Source organism: Lolium perenne, chromosome 7 (assembly GCF_019359855.2).
Source record: "Lolium perenne isolate Kyuss_39 chromosome 7, Kyuss_2.0, whole genome shotgun sequence".
Classification (NCBI taxonomy): Eukaryota; Viridiplantae; Streptophyta; class Magnoliopsida; order Poales; family Poaceae; genus Lolium; species Lolium perenne.
In genome coordinates, this window is record NC_067250.2 from 249,689,335 (window position 1) to 249,708,232 (window position 18,898).

An 18,898-nucleotide genomic window follows, 5' to 3' on the forward strand; every position below is an offset into this window, starting at 1 on the left:
ATTCCGGGGTGTCAGGCCGGAGATTCCAGCGGTAGGGACATCGAGAATATGCTTTTTATGTTGTAATCTAGTATGTGGTAGTAAGGAACTTCAGATATCAAATTAACGGTTGATAGATTTACAAATCGTAAATCAATATGTACTTGCACCCATGGGTAAAAGAACTATCTTGTCCATTGATTGCCAAAAATCTGCTTTGAAATTCCAAGAAAGATGTTAGGGAAGAGTTATTTTATACAGTATATTTCTAAAAGACGAAAAAGGGGAAGAATGTGGATTTTATACACGCATGCTTAAGTACTAGATACCTATATTAGGATATTTACTATGCTTAACTTTGTAATAAATATTAAAGTATTTGCGAGGACTAATATATAGTTCATTAAAGAATGGTTCCTGGAAAATATAAGATACACTCCCAAATAAAATATAATTTATAGTTTATTGATGGACATGAAATTTGTAGAGGCACATGATTTCATTCCCTTCACTTTTTATCATATTTAAGAAGATTGAATTTTAATGAAGATATGTTTAGAGTGTTGTGTCTCGGAAGGAATAAACCTAACACACATTTTAGTAAAAATATTTTAATGCTTGATGTGAGAACTGCATAACTAAGAACACCATTTATCACAATCTAACAACATTGTCATGTGATTTGTATTTTTACTTATAGTTAAAACAAACAAAAAACTTGTTAAGGCTAAACATTAATAAATTAATTTTATATAATATAAAAATTTACTATAAATACCACTCTTGATTCGTTGACAGATATAAGCTATTTAGACTGTATAGAATCACGTGTGCACACCATGTGGATTAGAATAATTATGATGTATCTCTTTTATGCAAAAGAACTTTGAATGCTAGGATCGAGCCACCCGTATCAACCCTAACCCTTCATTGACACAAGGACAACTAGGTCAGCTTCAAGCATCTAGAGTGCACCATCAACTGGTCGTGCATCACGTTGGTCTTGGCCTAAGGATGGGATGGCACCCCTGGAGCTATGAGACTTGAGGAGATTTCGAGGTTGCAAATCGAGAGCAGTCCACCATCGAGTCGCTAATTGTTGCAATATATATAGTACCGCGGCCGATGGATCTCTCTAAGCCGCCCATTTTTTCGAAAAAGCCCTAAGGCGTCCATAGAGTAATCAATGAAGGGAGCTTTTTTCGATTTCTCAAACACTTTAATAAGTTGAGAAATAAATGGGGAGAAACTTGTTTGGCTATTCATTTTCTTCCAATGAGTTTTAATTGTAATCCAAGTTCCTGTTGAAATGTTAGAATGCACGGAGTGTGTGTTTCTGCAGAGGGAAAACTCAGAGTTCAGTTTTACTCTTGCCTTCCTTCTTCTTTTCTTCACTAGTTTATGCATTATTCTCCTGCGGAGATGCCTGACACCTCCGCTCTGGGATCATGTGTATCTTTGTCACGCTGCTAAAAACGTGCTAGGGAATGGGTTGTCATCGATGTGTGTTGCCTGAGGTGCGGAAGGGAGATCGAGTTCCCTTGACACTCGGACACTCGGTGGTGAATTGAGAGGGAGGTGGAGCCGCGCCCCTGATTCACCGTGTGGTGGACTGCGAGGTGGAGGTGGCCGACACCGGCTCACGCGAGTGGCTCAGCATGTACATAGCACGGATTGAATGATGTGCTGGTGGATACCTTACCGTTTGTTAGCACGCCGCCGTGTTCCGCGCTTGATACCAAGTTTTCTAGGAGGATGAACTAAGAAAAACTCCAGGAGATGCAGGATAAGTGTTTAGATCTGGATAATTCCAGCGGCTATTCGGGTTGGGGCCAAAAATGTGACATGAGAAAATCCTAACAATTAGTCAGACCAACTGTTGAACTCGGAGAGAAGATGGTCTCGAGTTTTTGACAGGTCGGCGCCCGCCATTCCACTCCACAACCACAAGACGACAGGGTCAACGCCTCATCACACCGGAGTATCAAAGCGTGCCCTACAATCATTGAAGCATTACTGTTTCCCTGTTTCCTTTCTGGAGCACGCCAATGTGGACACTGGTATTCTCATCAAGAGAGGAGTACGAGTTAATCCTTTTGGGAGACAGAAAACTAAAACTATACCTCGTACAAGTTCTCAGAAGAAAAAAAAAACAGAAAAACAACCGATGAGTTCAGGCATAGGTGTTTATGAAACAAATCAAGCAGTACAGTAAGTGTGAGAAATCATAGTTAGAACACAGGCCGGCGGGGGAGGAGAAAGTCCGCTTTAACAGGTCCGCACGATCTTTTACTCGACCCACAGGAATAGGAAATAATTTAAGGTATCGTTCCAGACATTGATTCGTACCCATTCCATTGCTATTTCATTGCTTATGTCATCTATGAAGCCAGTTAATATTCTTAGTCAAGAGTGTTCACACAAGCATGGCCAGACACACTTACATAACAGGTGTTAAAGAACTGAACCTAACTGTTTGGTCGCAATAGGTGTAAAGCCAGATGACTTTTTTTTCGACTAGTATGGTTGGGTTGCAGTTTTCCCTGGGAAGTTGCAGCAGCAAGACCATGATTCTATAATCACTTGCCATCTACACAATGTTAATTTTACAGTCGTTGGAAACTGCAGTAGTTGCAGTTCATGCCCTTCCGTCCCAGTAAAACATCCTTCAAGCTTTGGAGATATCAGCTATTTTTAAGACAGCGAGTAGAAATGTAGAATAAACCCTAACGAGCTCAGGCAAAAACGAAGTGAAAGAGAACGGACGCTGTCTTTTTCTCGACCTTGACTCCAACCTTGCTAGAAATATAGCCTGGCAATTATCCATCGATGGATGCCTTCAGTCTTTGAACCTCGGCCAAGAGGGAAGAGTTCATCTCACAAGCATCCTTCAAGATTTCAAATCTTCGGCCTACTTCATCACTGTATTGCGAGTCCCGTGGAATACCTTGCAGAACGAAACTCTGGAGTATAGCCTGTTGGGCGCAAAGGATAGGGAAGGAGTTCATGTTGTTGAAAACTTGGCAGGGGAGGAGTTACCTCGTGATGCTTCTTCTGGGTGTAGCACCGGATAAGCGACTTAACCATCTTATTGCGCAATTTGACAGAAGCACCGCACCGGAAAACAAAACCGGACAGGTGATGCTTCGCTTTTTTCGATAAAGGGAATATATTAATATCAAGAAGATACCAATTAGACCCAGTCTCTGCAATAACGCACCACCCTATAATGACACTACGGATGCACACAACCAAAAACAAGAAAAGAAAACTAAAAAACAAAAGTCCCGCTACAGTATCTCGGGCCTAACAACAGCAATACATCCACCGCCAAGACAACGTCTGAATTACAGACTCTCCAAAAACGACGCCTCCAAGAAGGGAGCAGTGGTCAAACACCGTCGTCGCTCGATCAAAGATCTTAGTTTTCACCCTGAAGATAGTCTCCGCTCTCAAAACAATGCCTCCACCAAGGACATTGCCAGACAAAACCAATTAAGGCCAGACCTTGGGTTTTCACCCTGAAAGGTAGGACTCTGCACTTCACCTGTGTTGTCGCCCCCACTTTCATACCGCTGCTGTGAAGCCCGGAACACCAAGCAAGTCCCTCAACAACGTAGAGACTTGAACCTCCCTTAGCTAGTCCTCCCCTCCGGCCTTCATGAAATTCTCTTCTTCCGACTTTCATCATGGATCCAAATCACTTGATATCAACAAAGAAAAAGAGCTTCGCGCCGCTCCCTCCAGAACCAATCGGTCGGAATAAAACCATGGGTGCGCACGACCGAATACCTCCGATCCAACAAACTCCAGGCAAAAGCATTGTTACATTCACCGGCGGAGCCTTCCGGAACTCAACACTCCGGCCAGATCACGAGTCCAGGCCTCCGGTAGGTCCTCCTCTTCACGCAAGAGAGGCCCTAGGACCGCCACCTTTATTCAGGTCGGACCCCCACGTCGGCGACCATCCTGGGCTGGCCACTCCAACCCTCCACCGGCGACACCATCGCCGGCTTCCAAGCTCCTCCATCTCGCCGCCGGAACGAGTAGGTTAGTGATAGTTGTTTGACGATGCCTTCAACAAGATAACGGCGCAGACGCCGCCATCGCCCGCCATGACCAGAGTCGGCTCGGTTTTCACCGGCTACTATGCCTCCCCGTCTCGCTGCTGGCGCTGAAAGTGGGATCAACAATCCAACACAGCCAGCCTGGCAGACTGCCTTCGGTGGATGAAGTCAGCCACCACCACCATGCCCAGGCCGAAGACCCGGACGTCCTCAAGCCGCGAAGAAGACCCAGCGAAGCCTCCTCGTGCCATTGACGAGACGCAGCCGCGATGGATCGTGATCCGAACCTCAGGCCCAGATCCGACCACACCGCAACCAACATCCGCCGCCGGCCGCCGGAGATCCACCGGCCACCGCCATCTCGCTGCGTTCAGTCGACGGTGGAGGAGGGTGTAGGCCGCCGCCCCCACATGCTCCCGCAGGTCGCGCTGCGCTCTGCCGACGGAGGACCGAGCCGCCACCGCCGCCTCACCACAGGGGCTTTGCCCCGCGGCGTCCTCGGCGACGGCGGCGGAGGAGGGGGGCCTGTAGGGGAGGGGAGGAGGGCGGTGTGGAGGGGAACTCCCCGGGGACGGCGGGCGGCTCCGCTGCCTCGAGGGAGAGAGGTTAGGTCAGATGTCCATGATTTGGCATAAGCCTCCAAGATTCCTTCATCGTCCTACAAATGCAATGCCAAAATATGAAGCGGAAGCAATTGCTTTTTTTTTTATCATAGAAGCAACTAACTACAAGTACGAACAATGACATTAAACCATGGCATGCAGTTCAGATATGCATGGACATCTGATATTACTAGCACCAGATAGCATGTATTTTGTGCTATTTGAATAGCCTACGCTGTGTCATGTACAAGCACTAAACAAGTTTAAAGTATATGATGAAAATGAATTTATGATATACCCCGTTACTACAAAAGATGGCATCCAGAATAGAAGCACAAAAGGAACTAAAGAAACAATACCAGCGTACCTCAAGAGGCTCCAAGTATCCTTTGTTGCAACCAATGCATTTGTCTAGAGGAGGCAACAGCTCAAGCACATAAGAATTAGACAATGCATTCCAGGCTGCAAGCCGAACCATAGTTTCAACACTTGTATGCAAATAGATGGCCACTTGCCGACCAAAAATAGCATCTCCATACGAGACAGCTGCGAATTGATCTACAACACTCTCGACAAAAGTAGTGTAGCTCTCATGAATTTTCTCCGTGAATCTGATAATTTCAGGAGTACTAGTTACTTTTGCTTCTTCAACAGTGGCCACACAGATCCTACAGCCTCATCATTACTGGCATTGAGATATATATCTATAATGTTTCTGGCACAACATGTCTAGATGATGGCCATACAATTCTTGCAAGGCCTCAAAAATATCCCTACTTCTATCTTCTTGAAGCATGTCCATGTTAGTGCGGACAGAGGCAGAATGTGCATGTATTTTCCAAACCAAAGGAATATCAAGAGATGGAGCAGCTGAAACGGCTTCCAGACCCAATAGAATATTTGGATGGTGATGGCAAGGTGCCTTTTGCATCATCAATGCAGCAGACTGAACTTAGAATCCAATGCACGGGAAGAGGCAGTCTCTGGTGTGCCCACTCTGATAATCGCTGGCGGCAGGGTTTGACGGGACGTTAATTGCCATTAGCTAGCTTGACGGTCTAAAAAATGCATTGGCCCGCTATGGCGCTATCCCAATGTAAACGGACACGCAGTCATATTCAACCGATTTTCTTGCGGTAGACCGACCTAACTACCGTAAACGGTCACTTTAGGTGATCGGAATGCGTCGGGCCATCAGAGATCGGTGCCGTAGTTTTGATTACTGCTTGTCACTTACCTTTAGCTAGTAGTACTTGTCTTAGCAAGAGTCTAGCATCGAGTATATACGGGCAATGTCGGAAGAACGTGTACACGATACTAACATGCTAGAGTTGTTGCATGTTGCTGCATTTTATTCATGTATGTGCGCTCATGGACAGCATAACTTTGGCTAGTACCACTACCTCGCGTGCATGTTCATCGGCTCCGTCCAAGCGTATTCGCAGCGGAGCAGAAACATCACGTGCCCGCGTCATTAGAGCGCATACGGAACGAGCGAAGCGAGACAGAGCATGACGCGGTGGCGGCGGCGGCGCCATTTAACCACGTGAAGCCGCCGAACAGCTTAGTGGCTACCGCAAAAACCAGAGGTTGGAGGAAGATGCCCAGTGTACCGAAGGAAAACAAGAGAGGCGCCCCCAAGCGTAGCAAGGTTGTGTGTGACATTGGGACCAGCAGCGGATGATTGTTCTAAAATAAAAGTCCCGCAGATCGACGCGTGAGCGGAGCGCGGGGCCAAGGCTGTTTTTTTAGTCCCATACCGGAAAACTAAGTCAGATCTCCGTCGGCCTAAGCAACAAGCCGAGCCTGGTAGCGTGGGCTCGTAACCCAGATGGAAGGGGGCAGCAGTACGGGATGACGCGAAAGGAGTTGAGAATGAGGGTGACCAGCTTGCCGGGCCCGCCCCCGGGGGCTCGTAACCGTAGGTCATTTGTGTGCTCGGGGCAGCCCACTACTCACTCAACGCGACTTGCTGTGCCTGCCCCCGGGGGTCTGTTATCGTAGGTCATATGTGTGCTCGGGGCAAGGCCCATCTCTACCGACTGCTAATATTTTTTTTGTTGTTGTTGTTGTTTCTTTGCATTGGGTTAGATAACTAATTAGTGCACTCCCTTCGATCCGAATTAATTGTTGTAGATTTGTATATACTTGCATTCGATCCAAGTTACTTGTCATAAATTAGTTAACGTACGTCTATGTTTCCAAACAAATATTTAAAACAAAATAGTTTCCAAATCTTACGTCTGATTAATATACTCCCTCCGATATAAATTATTTGTCATAGATTTGTCTAAATACGAACGTAACTACACACGTTTTTTTATGTACATCTACGACACATAATTTGGATCGAAGGGAGTATCAACTTTATACGCTGGTGTTTGGGTCGACTCCGTGTAGCAACTATCTATAAGAACATTAAACTTTTTCCTAACAAATATTTAAAACAACCTGAATTCTTCTGGACGGGCGCGTGCCAAACCAAAATTTAGGGCGGGCACACTACATGATAGCTCCGTGCGTTCAGGCTAGCTGATATCACGTTTTGTTTTTCAAAAAGCTATAATTTTTAAATCGTGTGGCGAAATTACAATCCGTTTTCACTTCTAGAATCTCCACGACGAGAGCTTCGAAACTAGACCACATTTTCATATGTTTTGAAAAAAAAATTTAACGAGCAACTTTGATGCCCGACGGAGCAATTTTGTTGTGTAGCAAAACAACTTTGGTGTGCGTTAAAGCAACTTTTGTGTGCAACGAACATGTACATTTTTTAGTACAGGAAGGCACAACTTTTGGTGCCCACCAACAATTTTGGTGTCCATCGGAGCAATTTCAATCTGTGAGGAAGCAACGTTGGTGCCAACAGAGCAACTTTGATGCCTGGGGACACAACTTTGGTGCCAACACAACAACTTTGGTGGCTGGCGACACAACTTTGGTGCCAACACAGCAACTATCATGCGCGACCGAGCAACTTTTGTTGCTTGGTGCATGACGACGCAATTCTGGTGTCCAACATAGCAACTTTGGTGCATGACGATACAATTTTGTTGCCTTACAATACAATTAATGGTGCCCTAAAGAGCAACGTTGGGTGACGACGCAATTCTGGTGCCCAAAAGAGCAACTTCCGTGCCTAATAGTAGAATTCTGGTGCCTAATAGCGCAACTTTGATGCCCGTCGGTGCAATTATGGTGTCCATTAGAACAAATTTGGTGCTCACGATTTCGGTAGCAGCCACTGTCTTGAAGCTGCCAAAGAGGGAGAAGCCGCTGGTACCACTATTATGAAGCCGCCGTAACGAGACGAAGCAACTTTGAAACCAGACGGAGCAACTTTGCTGCCCATCAGAGCAACTTCGAAACCCGACGGAGCAACTTTGGTGCTGGACAGAGCAACTTTGGTGCGTGCGACATATTTTTGGTGTCCGACAGAATAACTTAGGTACCTTAGTGTGCAACTCTAGTGTTGACAATGCCCGACATAAAAAAAAATCGCCGCGTACCAAAATTGCTTAGTCGCTCACCTAAGTTGCTTTGTAGCGAACCAAAGTTGCTTCTTAATATTTTTTATCAAAATATATGCAAGCGAGATCTAGTTTTGAAGATCTTGTCCCGACGATTTCAAATGTGAAAACGAATCATAATTTCGATACACGATTTAAAAGTTATAGTTTTTTGAAATAGATCTATAATATTTAGCTAGCCTACTGGTTGCATGCACGTTTAGGAAAGAAAAAGGTGTCAGCGGCGTGCCAACCAGCTAATTAATTGTGGAATCTTTTCGTTTTTGTCAGAGCGGATAAAACTTTCCTAATACCTAGTGTATGCTGGACACTGCAAACGAGCATGCGGCCGCCCGCTAGCCGTATCCTTAAAACAAACTAGTTTTCAAATGTTACATCCCATTAATACACTTCCTCCGATCTAAATTACTTGTCATAGATTTGTCTGGATACGCATTTAACTAGACATGTTTTTTTATGACTCGGTGCAGTTGTTAACTACTACTCTCTTTTTTAATTGATTTGCATTTAGTACACAATATAAAGTTGTATTAAATTCAAGTCAATTAAAAGAGATCGGGTAGAGTATGTATAAGAAAATTAAAGTCAAAGTACTGTGGTGAACGGTACACAGGTCGGTGGACGGTGGTGCCATACTAGTATACTACCATTCCAGTCAACAAGACCACAGTCCACAGGGTCAACGCCTCGTCACCCTAGAGTATCAAACGGAAGTGCTCCACACACGACAATCTTTGTACGATCTCTGTCCGACAATGCTTTTTCACAGTGCTAATTTTCCACTGGATCCACCACCACTAACTAATCATCACTCATCAGCCGCTGCCATATACAAGTACTAGCGTTGGCTTCTTCAGCATCACTACAAGTATGATCCAACGTTATTTCCGCTGAGTTCTTTGATTTGCAGTTCTGCACAAAGTGAGGCATGCCAGTAACTCTTCTAGGCTCTCGTCGGCAACGAGGAGGCCGGCGAGCACTAGTGTCGCACATGCCATGGATGCCGGCGACCACTAGTGTCGGCAACGTTATTTCCGCTATTTGATGCAAACGGATGCGCGCGGTCATTTTTAGCATCTAGAATACATGGGACCGCTGGAGATGTCTTTAGGGCATCTCCAACGGGGCGACGCAAATGGATGTTGAGCGACCGTTGCGTCCGTCCGGGTCGAAAATGCGTCTGGAACATGCTTCAGCGGAGCGACGCATCGTGACCGGACGTCCGCAGCGACGCAAACTCGGTGCATATTTGCGCCTGGAATGGCGTCACGGCGGACGTTGCGCGGACGCCCTAAGTGACCGCTCGTTTCTCCACCGGGCTCGCCTGGTAGCGAGGCTGTATCGAGGGCGTCGCTTCCGCGGCCATCGCTTCCACGGTCAGCGCTTCCGCGTGTGTGTCGCAGTCTTCATCATCAATGTCGTGACTGCCTCTTCTGCGTGCGCACTGGCGGGCGACAGCTGGGCTTCTGCGCCGCCTTCAATGGGCGTGGGATCCTCCACCTCCACCACCGGCCTGGGCTCCGCCACCTCCACCACCGTCGGCGGCACCGGCGTATGTTCCGCTGCTTTCCATCTGCCCGTGGGGGTACCGAAGCTCATCGTGATCGACAGCGACGATAAGAACCAGTAGGCACAGACCTTCTTAGGGTTTTTATTTTCCTTTCTTTTACTATGTAAATTATGTTTTCATGTTATAAAAAATAAAAAATCAAGAAAAAAATGTGTCGTGCCGCTGGAGTCACCCCCGAAGCAAACGGACGCGCGGTCGACTTCGACCATTTAAGCCGATGTAAACGGACACGCGCGAACATTTTCGGACGCTAAAATGTTTCACCTGTTGGAGATGCCCTTAGAGTCGCAACGGAGAAGGAATGCAGATGGAGAAGATGGATTTTGTCTTAGGCTATGATGTTTGGATTTGTCCTTGCCTGGATTTGTAGGTACACAGGGTCGCCCAGATCGTACGAATATCGGACGTAAAACGTCGTGTGTATAGCAGCGCTCGAGTATCAAATCATGGCATACGATCATTGGCGCATTAGTGCTTCCCTTCCGGAGCACGCCAAGTGGACTCTGGTATTCTCGTCGCGACAGAAGTGCCGTGTTAGTACCGATTTAATCCTTCCAGGATACTGAATACCAAAACTAAACTTGGTAAAACTCCCAGATAATTTTTTTTTACAGAAAAACAACCGATGCGCTAATGCACGATAGTAGGTGTTTATGAGACGAATCAAGAAGCATGCGTACAGTAAACCCGAGAAATAGCAGACAGGTCAGCACTAGCAGACTTCTGTGAAGACAGTTAATATTTTTAGTCCAGATTGTTTCTACAAGCATGGTCACACACACTTGGTGTAAACCTTTGATCTTTACAGTTACCGACGGCCTTTTCTTCTTCCAGCTGATTTGGCCGCAGTGCCAAGTTTCCGAGCTTTGGAAATCAGCTAGTATATTGTTAAGGCAGCCAGTAGAATATATCCTAACCAGCTACAAAAACAAAGTGAAGCCGAACAGAGTGCTGTCTTTTTCCCGTGCTCAACTCCAACCTTGCTAGAGATATTCCCTGGCAGTTATCCATCGATCGATGCCTTCAGTCTCTGAACCTCAGCCAGGAGGGAAGAGTTCATCTCACAAGCATCCTTCAAGATTTCAAATCTTCGACCAAATTCACCGCTGTATTGTGAGTCCCGCGGAATGCCTTCCAGAACGAAACTCTTGAGCATAGCCTGTTGGACGGAGAAATTTCCCAAACACCAAGGATGGGGCATGATTAAAACATTCTACGTAAAGAGCTCATGCTGTTAAAAACTTGGAAGGGGAGAAGTTACCTCGTGATGTTTCTTCTGGGCGTAGCACCGGATAAGCGACTTAACCATCTTATTGCGCAATTTGATGGAAGCACCGCAATTGAAAACAAAACCAGACAGGTGATGCTTCACTAGTGTGAAAGACATAGAACCCCTCTGAGCAGCTTTGTCCAGGATACCAGAGGTCCATGACTTGGCATAAGCCTCTAAGATTCTTTCATCGTCCTACAAATGCAATGCAAAAATATGAAGCCAGGAAGCCATTTTTTTTTAATCAAAGAGAAGCAACTAACTAAAAGTAAATGGGAACAAAGACATAAACCATGGCATGCAGTTCTGATATGCACCGACATCAAATAATTTGCACCAAAATAGCATGTATTTCGTGCTATTTGCATAGTCTACGTTGTGCCATGTACAAGCACTAAACAAGTTTAAAATAAATGATGAAAATGAATTCATGATATACCCCGTTACTACGAAAGATGGCATCCAGAATGGAAGCACCGAAAGAACTAGACAAGCAATACCTCAAGAGGCTCCAAGTATCCTTTGATGCCACCAATGCATTTGTCTAGGGCAGGCAACAGTTCAAGCACATAAGCATTAGACAGTGCATTCCAGGCTGCAAGCCGAACCGTCGTTTCAACACTTGTATGCAAATAGATGGCCACTTGCCGACCAAAAATAGCATCTCCATACGAGACAGCTGCGAATTGATCTACAACACTCTCGACAAAAGTAGTGTAGCTCTCATGAATTTTCTCCTTGAATCTGAGAATTTCAGGCGTACTAGTTACTTTTGCTTCTTCAACAGTGGCCACAGATCCTACAGCCTCATCATTACTGGCATTGAGAGATCTATAATATTTCTGGCACAACATGTCCAGATGATGGCCATACAATTCTTGCAAAGCCTCAAAAATATCCCTACTTCTATCTTCTTGAAGCAAGTCCATGTTAGTGCGGACAGAGGCAGAAAGTGCATGCATTTTCCAAACCAAAGGAATATCAAGAGATGGGGCGGCTGAAACGGCTTCCAGACCCAATAGAAAGATAAGACCAGCTCTTGAAACGTCAACAGCATATTTGGATGGTGATGGCAGGGTGCCTTTTGCATCATCAATGCAGCAGACTGAACTTAGAATCCAATGCACAGGAAGAGGCAGTCTCTGGTGTGCCCACTCTAGAACTAATGTGCTGCAAGGTGGATTTACAGCTTCTGTTAACTCAATGTCCTCTTGAATCGTCTCCAATGTGACTGGTACTGTTGGCATATCGATGCCAGTGTTATTTCTTGCATGTTTGTCTGGATTCTTCTTCTTGATGGCCAACCATCTGGATCTGAAATGTGAATTTAGCACACTGCTAAAATGCAGATACTCATCTTCAGTTATATCCCACTCAAAAGTTTTTGGTGATTTCATTTGAGAAGCCAGGCGATGTATGGAAGATTTGAGACATTTCAGAACTGAAGGTTGGAAAATGATATCAAAGGTTCTCTCCAAAGTAGAGATCTGACCAGGTCCTGCAATCAAAGATACACCGAGGGCAGGACTGATTATCTCTGAAGCTTTGGCAAATGGATTAGCCACGGTATCTGAGTTTGCTCCTTTACTGAAAGTATTAAGACCTTCTGGCACAGCAGAGACTACTTTTATCAACTCTAGGACTAACTGTGAATCCAGTTGTGCAAGTAGGCATTTCAGAGACCAAAACCCACCCCCACGCGTCCCCCAGCCAAACCCAACACCTGGAGCAAGTCCTCCTCTACCAAACATCTCTATGTTCTTTAAGATGGACCACTGTGAGGAAATCATTGGCAACAGAGAAGTTAGAAAGTTCAACAAGTCATTATGCCATAAACTGGAAATGCCTTCTCCTAATATCTTGCCAGCCAGCCCTGTTTTAGACTCTTTGAGATGCTCGGAACTATTTGCTGTTGCTCTCTGGATTACTCTGTCAACAGAACAGCATAACAGAATTAATCTTTGAAGGCAACTTATGGAAGATAATGACATATCCACATCACCCAGAGATCTCATACGACAGAGCTCGTGCATCAACGATACACCACAAGAACGCAGCTGATCCTCATGTCCAACAACTTCCGTACACGAGAAGCTGAAAAACCCATTAGTAATTATGCCCAGGCCAATTTTGGGGACAAAGTCTGGTATCCAAGGCAAGCGGTAACTTTTACCATCAGAAGTGTCATCCGGTGATATTCTTTCTAATATCGAATTTAGCATGCCTAGTACAGAAGAAATCAACAAAATCAAGCAGCTTTCCTGTGTTGTATTCTCACTCTGCCCATTGATGAGTGAAAATATGTAGGGAATATCATTCAGATGTAACCAAGAAAGCGCCAGATCTACCATTGGAACAACATGACTCCAAGACCATGTCTCGGCATAACTGTCAAGAACCCCAACATTTTGCTTGCGCAACTGCTCCACTGAATGAAGAAGTGGCAGCCTTTGTGCCAGAGCTTCTAATACAAGATACGACTCTCTTGCAATTGAGCAAAACTCAGAAAGAACATTGCTTTTACTTAGATTCTGAAAAGCTGGAGGGCTGAGCCACAGGCATAGAATAGGAAAGAAGTCTGTGAAGTGTGCTATGCAAAACCCATATGAAATGCAGGTTCTCCACAACCGCAGTTGCTCGACCATCATTGCTGAACTCATCTTGCATTGTTCCTTTCCAGATTTTATCCAATCCTTGAGGGTATAAGCTGGTACATACCAGTGCCACATTGCCTTCTGAAAAACTCCATTGTTCACAAAATTCAAGCATGTTTTTCTGTTGTATTTGGACAAAACCTAGCAAAAAAAAGGAACAAATATATAAAAAGACATTCTGTTTGACAAGTACAGAAGGTAGCTTAAAAAAGTGATTGCCACCTTGCAATATGATCATTCTCAACTAAGAATAGATTTTAATATGCTCATGGTGTTTATCATCTCGTCATAACAATGGGACAACTGTACTAATAAGCAACTCAAAGAAATATTGAAATCCCGCAAAATAGTTTCTGTCAGTACATGCATTGTGGAAGGGGGTTTGATTGGTTGCTAGTTGCCATTAAAAGGTAACTAATTCAAATCAGTTATGACAAATGGCAGCTGATAAGGAGCCTTAAGTTGTGATATCATTGGCGCAAGGTATTAACAGACTTGCATCCAACAGGACAACACTTAGTTCAACTAAGAAGAGATAATTAAGCATAAAATAGAATATATTACTCGGAGAAACATAACTACATCGGATTATAGATCAATGCTAAGCAAGGGTGATTAAGAAAGAAAACTACATTACCAACAAGTTGCAGCTTTAGGTGCAAACCAATATCAGCAGAAACAAATAATATCAAACTAAGATGGCAGATATCTATCATGTTACCCTTAAATATGAGATTGCCTTAGCAGCAAAGATACCTTCAGCAAAGTAACCACTATGATCTCAGATGAGTGAATTTCCGTTGATCCTTGTTTGTCCAGCAGCTTAACAACATTTTGAACGAGCTTTGTACAATTCAAGATGGCATCAGCAGATTGCGGAGAGTGTCTTGCTAATGCCACAAGAATTGAAACAAGATAGTCTTTGAGAACTGGAGGCGGGTCCATCTGAATCAACAAAGTACAACCTGATTTAAGATCCTTAATCATGCCCACCGGTTTTTCAAAATAAAATTAATAGATTGACAAAATAAAATAACATGTGTCAACTATGTCCAAAGCAGAGCTTATTAGCAAAGTAATAAAAACGAAATACACAGCTATCACTATGAAATTAATGAAACAAACAGTACAACCAACACAAGTATGCATCAAATATTGTTCCAAAAAGTAGACGCTATTGGATGACAGGAAACAAAGAAATTCCGAAGATGACTTGGTACAATGGGATGCAATGTGGCATACAGTTCCCAGAAATCAAAGGATATTGCTAATTATTCAAAAGGTAACATGTTTAGTCATATTGTACTTGCTATATCAATGATGATGATGTTGACAAGGGTAAAACCTAAAAACATGCCTGACAAGAGAAAAAGAAGTAAAAACTAACCTCTAAAAGGGAGCAGATACGTGGTAAGATTCCCATTCTAATAAGACCAGCAGCAACATCTTGTGCAGACACATTGACATCATCTTGAATGGTATGTTTCTCATCACTTTCTTCCTCATCGTTTTCACCATAAGGTGTTAGTATATTGGATGGTTTTGTGTTGTATTTCCAAAACCCCCCTTCAAGAAAACCTCCGTCCAGATCAGGTTTGCTACGAAAAACAGGAGCTGTGCAGATATCTTTTCCCTGATTTACTACTTTCTGCAATTGGGGTATCAACCATATAAGAGTCAAATTTTAATGGAAAAATAGACGGTTAAGAAAGTTACCTCTGAAAAATCAAAATATATCTCATTCATGTCATAGCTCAGCATAACATTGATAACTTTAGCACAAGTCAAAACTACAGACTCATAGTTATCATCCAATGCCATCCTGCAAATGTCTAAGTTAGCAACAAAGTGGTAAAATAAATGATGTAATTAAAAAAAAATATGGCATGACAAGGTCTCAAATTGATGTCTCCGACTTACAGAAGTATCATGCAAAACATCTAGGTGTACATTTGCTAACTGCTTTCTGTGTTAATTTTCTTCTATGATTTCCAGGATTTGGGTTATGATACTTAAGATAACTGCAGTAGCCAGTAGTTACTAACCCCATGAAAAATAATATAACCATAAAACCCTTGAGAGGAAACAGAAAATACTAGAGGGGAGGAGGAGGAGGGGGGGGGGGGAGTATAAGAGCATCCGCATCCCAACGCTTATAACTTGAACGCCGAAGTGGACAGTGCTAAGTTTTTTTTTTCTTAGCACCTACCCTCACATCCCTTAGCACCAGCACTGACAATTTATGGATTGGATCATCTTAAGCTATTAATACTTGCTCTATAACATGACAAACTAAAAAGGCTATCACTGAAGCATGTACTTTCAACTTTCAAGCATAGATGCATCTATTTAAATTTCAGATTGAAAGGAACTAAGCATATCTCCGTGGTCTTATTAGGTATGCTTGACTATACTTCATAGAATTGTAGTACATGTATGTTGGGTGGCTCTCTTCACTATGATGAACTAAGAAACTATTGTATGGTAGCAATAAGCAAATCTAAATTGAAGTTATCAGTTCAGGAATGAGCTACCTTAGAGAGAGAACCAACTCTGGCTCGGGCCCAAGGACATAGGCCCAAACTGCTTGCCAGTCATCAGCCTTGTCAACATAATTAGCTCCTTCCACATTATCAGCTAGATCCATCTTATGCAGATTGTGCAATGCCCTATTCAGAATGGAAGCAAGAAGCTGCAGTGCTAGTACACGCTGCCCAGAAACCTATAGTTTAAAGACCAAAGCTGAATTACATTGCATTTCTATATATTTCAGGTCACAATTCAATAATTGAGGCAAAAACTATGAAGGACTTCTTCATAAACTGAGGTTTGTGAATTCAATGAAGCAGGTGAACACTACCCTTCCCACAGACCCACTCTGGTCTCAACTAATCTGAATCTGAGCTTAGTGACAACGGCTATCTTTTACTCAGTCTGTTTCATATACCAATGATAACAATCACCAGCTCAGTAGCTAGTGATTCTGGAGAAATAAATTTATGGAATAGCCTCACATATCCGTCTAGCATATCCAGTATGTCATGTCATGACAGATGCATGCACTATAAACAGTAAAGGTTGAAGGTAAGTTTAACAAACTATGCAACTGGATGTCGAATGATTGCATCAGGCATATCGTGTAATTTCAAATTTAGCAAGAACTGCCATGCTTGTATAAAATTATAATGGAATATGTACCACACAACCAATTGCACATAACGTGAACCCCGTAAAATTCAAGAAATCCATATATTTCCATTGCTAAGTATTTTTTTTCCCATCTTCCATATGGTAAAGTTTATAAAACGAACCGTGCTCCTGGTAAGTGCCAGAGCCTCATTGATGGTGTAGCCTACGGCTGCAGGATCTCCCTCTGTCCGTAGGAAGTCACGCTCAGCTACGCTGTCTGCATGCGTCTTCTTGCCTATAAGCGGAAAAAGGAATGCTGTGATGCAACAACAAGAAGCTAAAGTAACCCAAGCGACAAAAGAAATAATTTACCATCTTGTTGCTCCTGGCAAGATTGGAATCCCAAAATATCTCCATCCAATGCAAACCTACACAGCCTGATCCGCTCCACTCTCTCACTCCAAGCCCTCCAAGAGTATGCACTCTGCTCACCAGCTGTCAAATGTCCGTCTGCAATAGCCCTTGCGGTTTTCGCTGGCCCTGGAGTTTGCCTACTCTTATCCTTCCCCATATCTTTCCTGCTCCTATCCTCCTTCCCCACATCTTCCCTGCCACCAGACTTCTCCTTTCCCCGGCGCCTCAATACCTCCACCAGAGCAGGATCCATCCTAGCCAAAATATCTGCCTGCGCCTCCGCGATCTCCTCCGCCGACATCCCTGCCAGCCTATTCATGTTCTCTGCATCAATCTCCGCTTCGATCGATGGCTCCCCACCATCCAATTGCATGCCCTCTCCTCGCAATTCAGCAGCCCCAGCCCCAATTTCCAACATCGACGAACCCCCTGCATCCATCGGCTTCTTCGGCAACACATCCGAAACCAAACCCGACCCACCCAACGCTGTTTCCCTACCATTCCCGACATCCAGCTCCATGGCATCTTCCCCCAATCCTCTCACCCCCACCTGACCACCTACGGTTTCAGGCGGCGCAACCGCGGGATCAATTTTATGCGTGCTGTCTTTCTTCCCCTGCCTCCGCTTGGGGGGCGTGTCGTCGGCGAGGAACTCCCGCCACCTGCTGAAATCCATGCCCTTCTTCTCCTTCCGCCTCACCGGGCCGGCCACCGCCGCCGCGGGCTGGTAGTCCATCTCGTCCACGTCCATCCCGTACTCCGCCTCCTCCGCCTTCTCCTTGCCGCCGTCCTTCCTCGCCGGGCTCCAGTGCTGCAGAAGAGCGGTTTAGTCAGTCGGAGAGTACAGCAGAAGCTGATGGGGGGCGGTTTGGCGGGTTCAGGGCTAGGGTTTCCAGGCGGCGGCGGCTTACAGGGCCGTGGGAGCGGTGGCGGGCGACCGGGAAGGGGAGGACGCTGGGCCGAGGGACGGAGGAGGGCGCGGCGGCGGAGAAGCCCTTCTCCACGATTGCGCCGACGAGGTGGGCCGGCGACGCCACCGCGGCCGCCGTCGCCGTCGCCGCGGAAGTGGAGGGAGGCGGCGGCGCGTCTTCGAAGGGAAGCTCCACGACCTTGCGGCGCGCGGGGTGAGCGCCCGGCTGATGCTTCCGCCTCGCCGCGTCCTCCATTGGAGCTGGCGGCCTGTTGTGCGGAGCGCTGCCTGCTGCCTGTGGAAAGTCGGCAGGGAGGGTTTAAGCGAAAAGAGCCAAGGAGGGGATTCGTTGTGGTGGAGGAAATAGCAGATCAGTGCTTCTTTTGCAAAAACCACAACAATGGTTTGTTGTTGCAAGGAACACCATATTTTACATTAATTTTTTGCATAGAACACATAAAACTAATTAAGCAGCTTGATGGTCACTCCGTTAGTCAGGCTTACTATTACGCGGGTAATTCCTCTCGGTCTACCGCATCGTCAGTTTGGACCAGCCCAACTGCCATTTTTTTGTTTCGTTTTAGATTTTCCTTTTTTTGTTTATTTTTTATGATTTTAAAAATCAAAATATTTTTAAAAATTACATATTTTTGAAATCCAACCATTTTTTAAACCTAAATTTTGTAATAGTCAACTATTTTATAAAACACTATGAACTACACATGCATTTTATCAACACATACTACCTCCATCCCAAGGCTTACGTCACCCTT

The 18,898-nt window shown here is 44.8% G+C and overlaps 1 protein-coding gene across 1 annotated transcript; it reads right to left on the bottom strand.

Moving 5' to 3' along the window:
* Positions 1-10,469: 10,469 nt before the first annotated feature.
* Positions 10,470-18,439, bottom strand: LOC127313279 (transcriptional elongation regulator MINIYO). Its single transcript, XM_051343825.2, has 10 exons — positions 18,127-18,439; positions 17,174-18,026; positions 16,984-17,096; positions 16,207-16,394; positions 15,389-15,494; positions 15,060-15,320; positions 14,429-14,617; positions 11,519-13,813; positions 11,010-11,213; positions 10,470-10,907 (listed from the first exon to the last, which is right to left on the bottom strand). The coding sequence occupies exons 1-10, from the start codon at positions 18,379-18,381 to the stop codon at positions 10,752-10,754; spliced, it is 4,620 nt and encodes a 1,539-aa protein (XP_051199785.1). The 5' UTR covers positions 18,382-18,439; the 3' UTR covers positions 10,470-10,751.
* Positions 18,440-18,898: the final 459 nt, after the last annotated feature.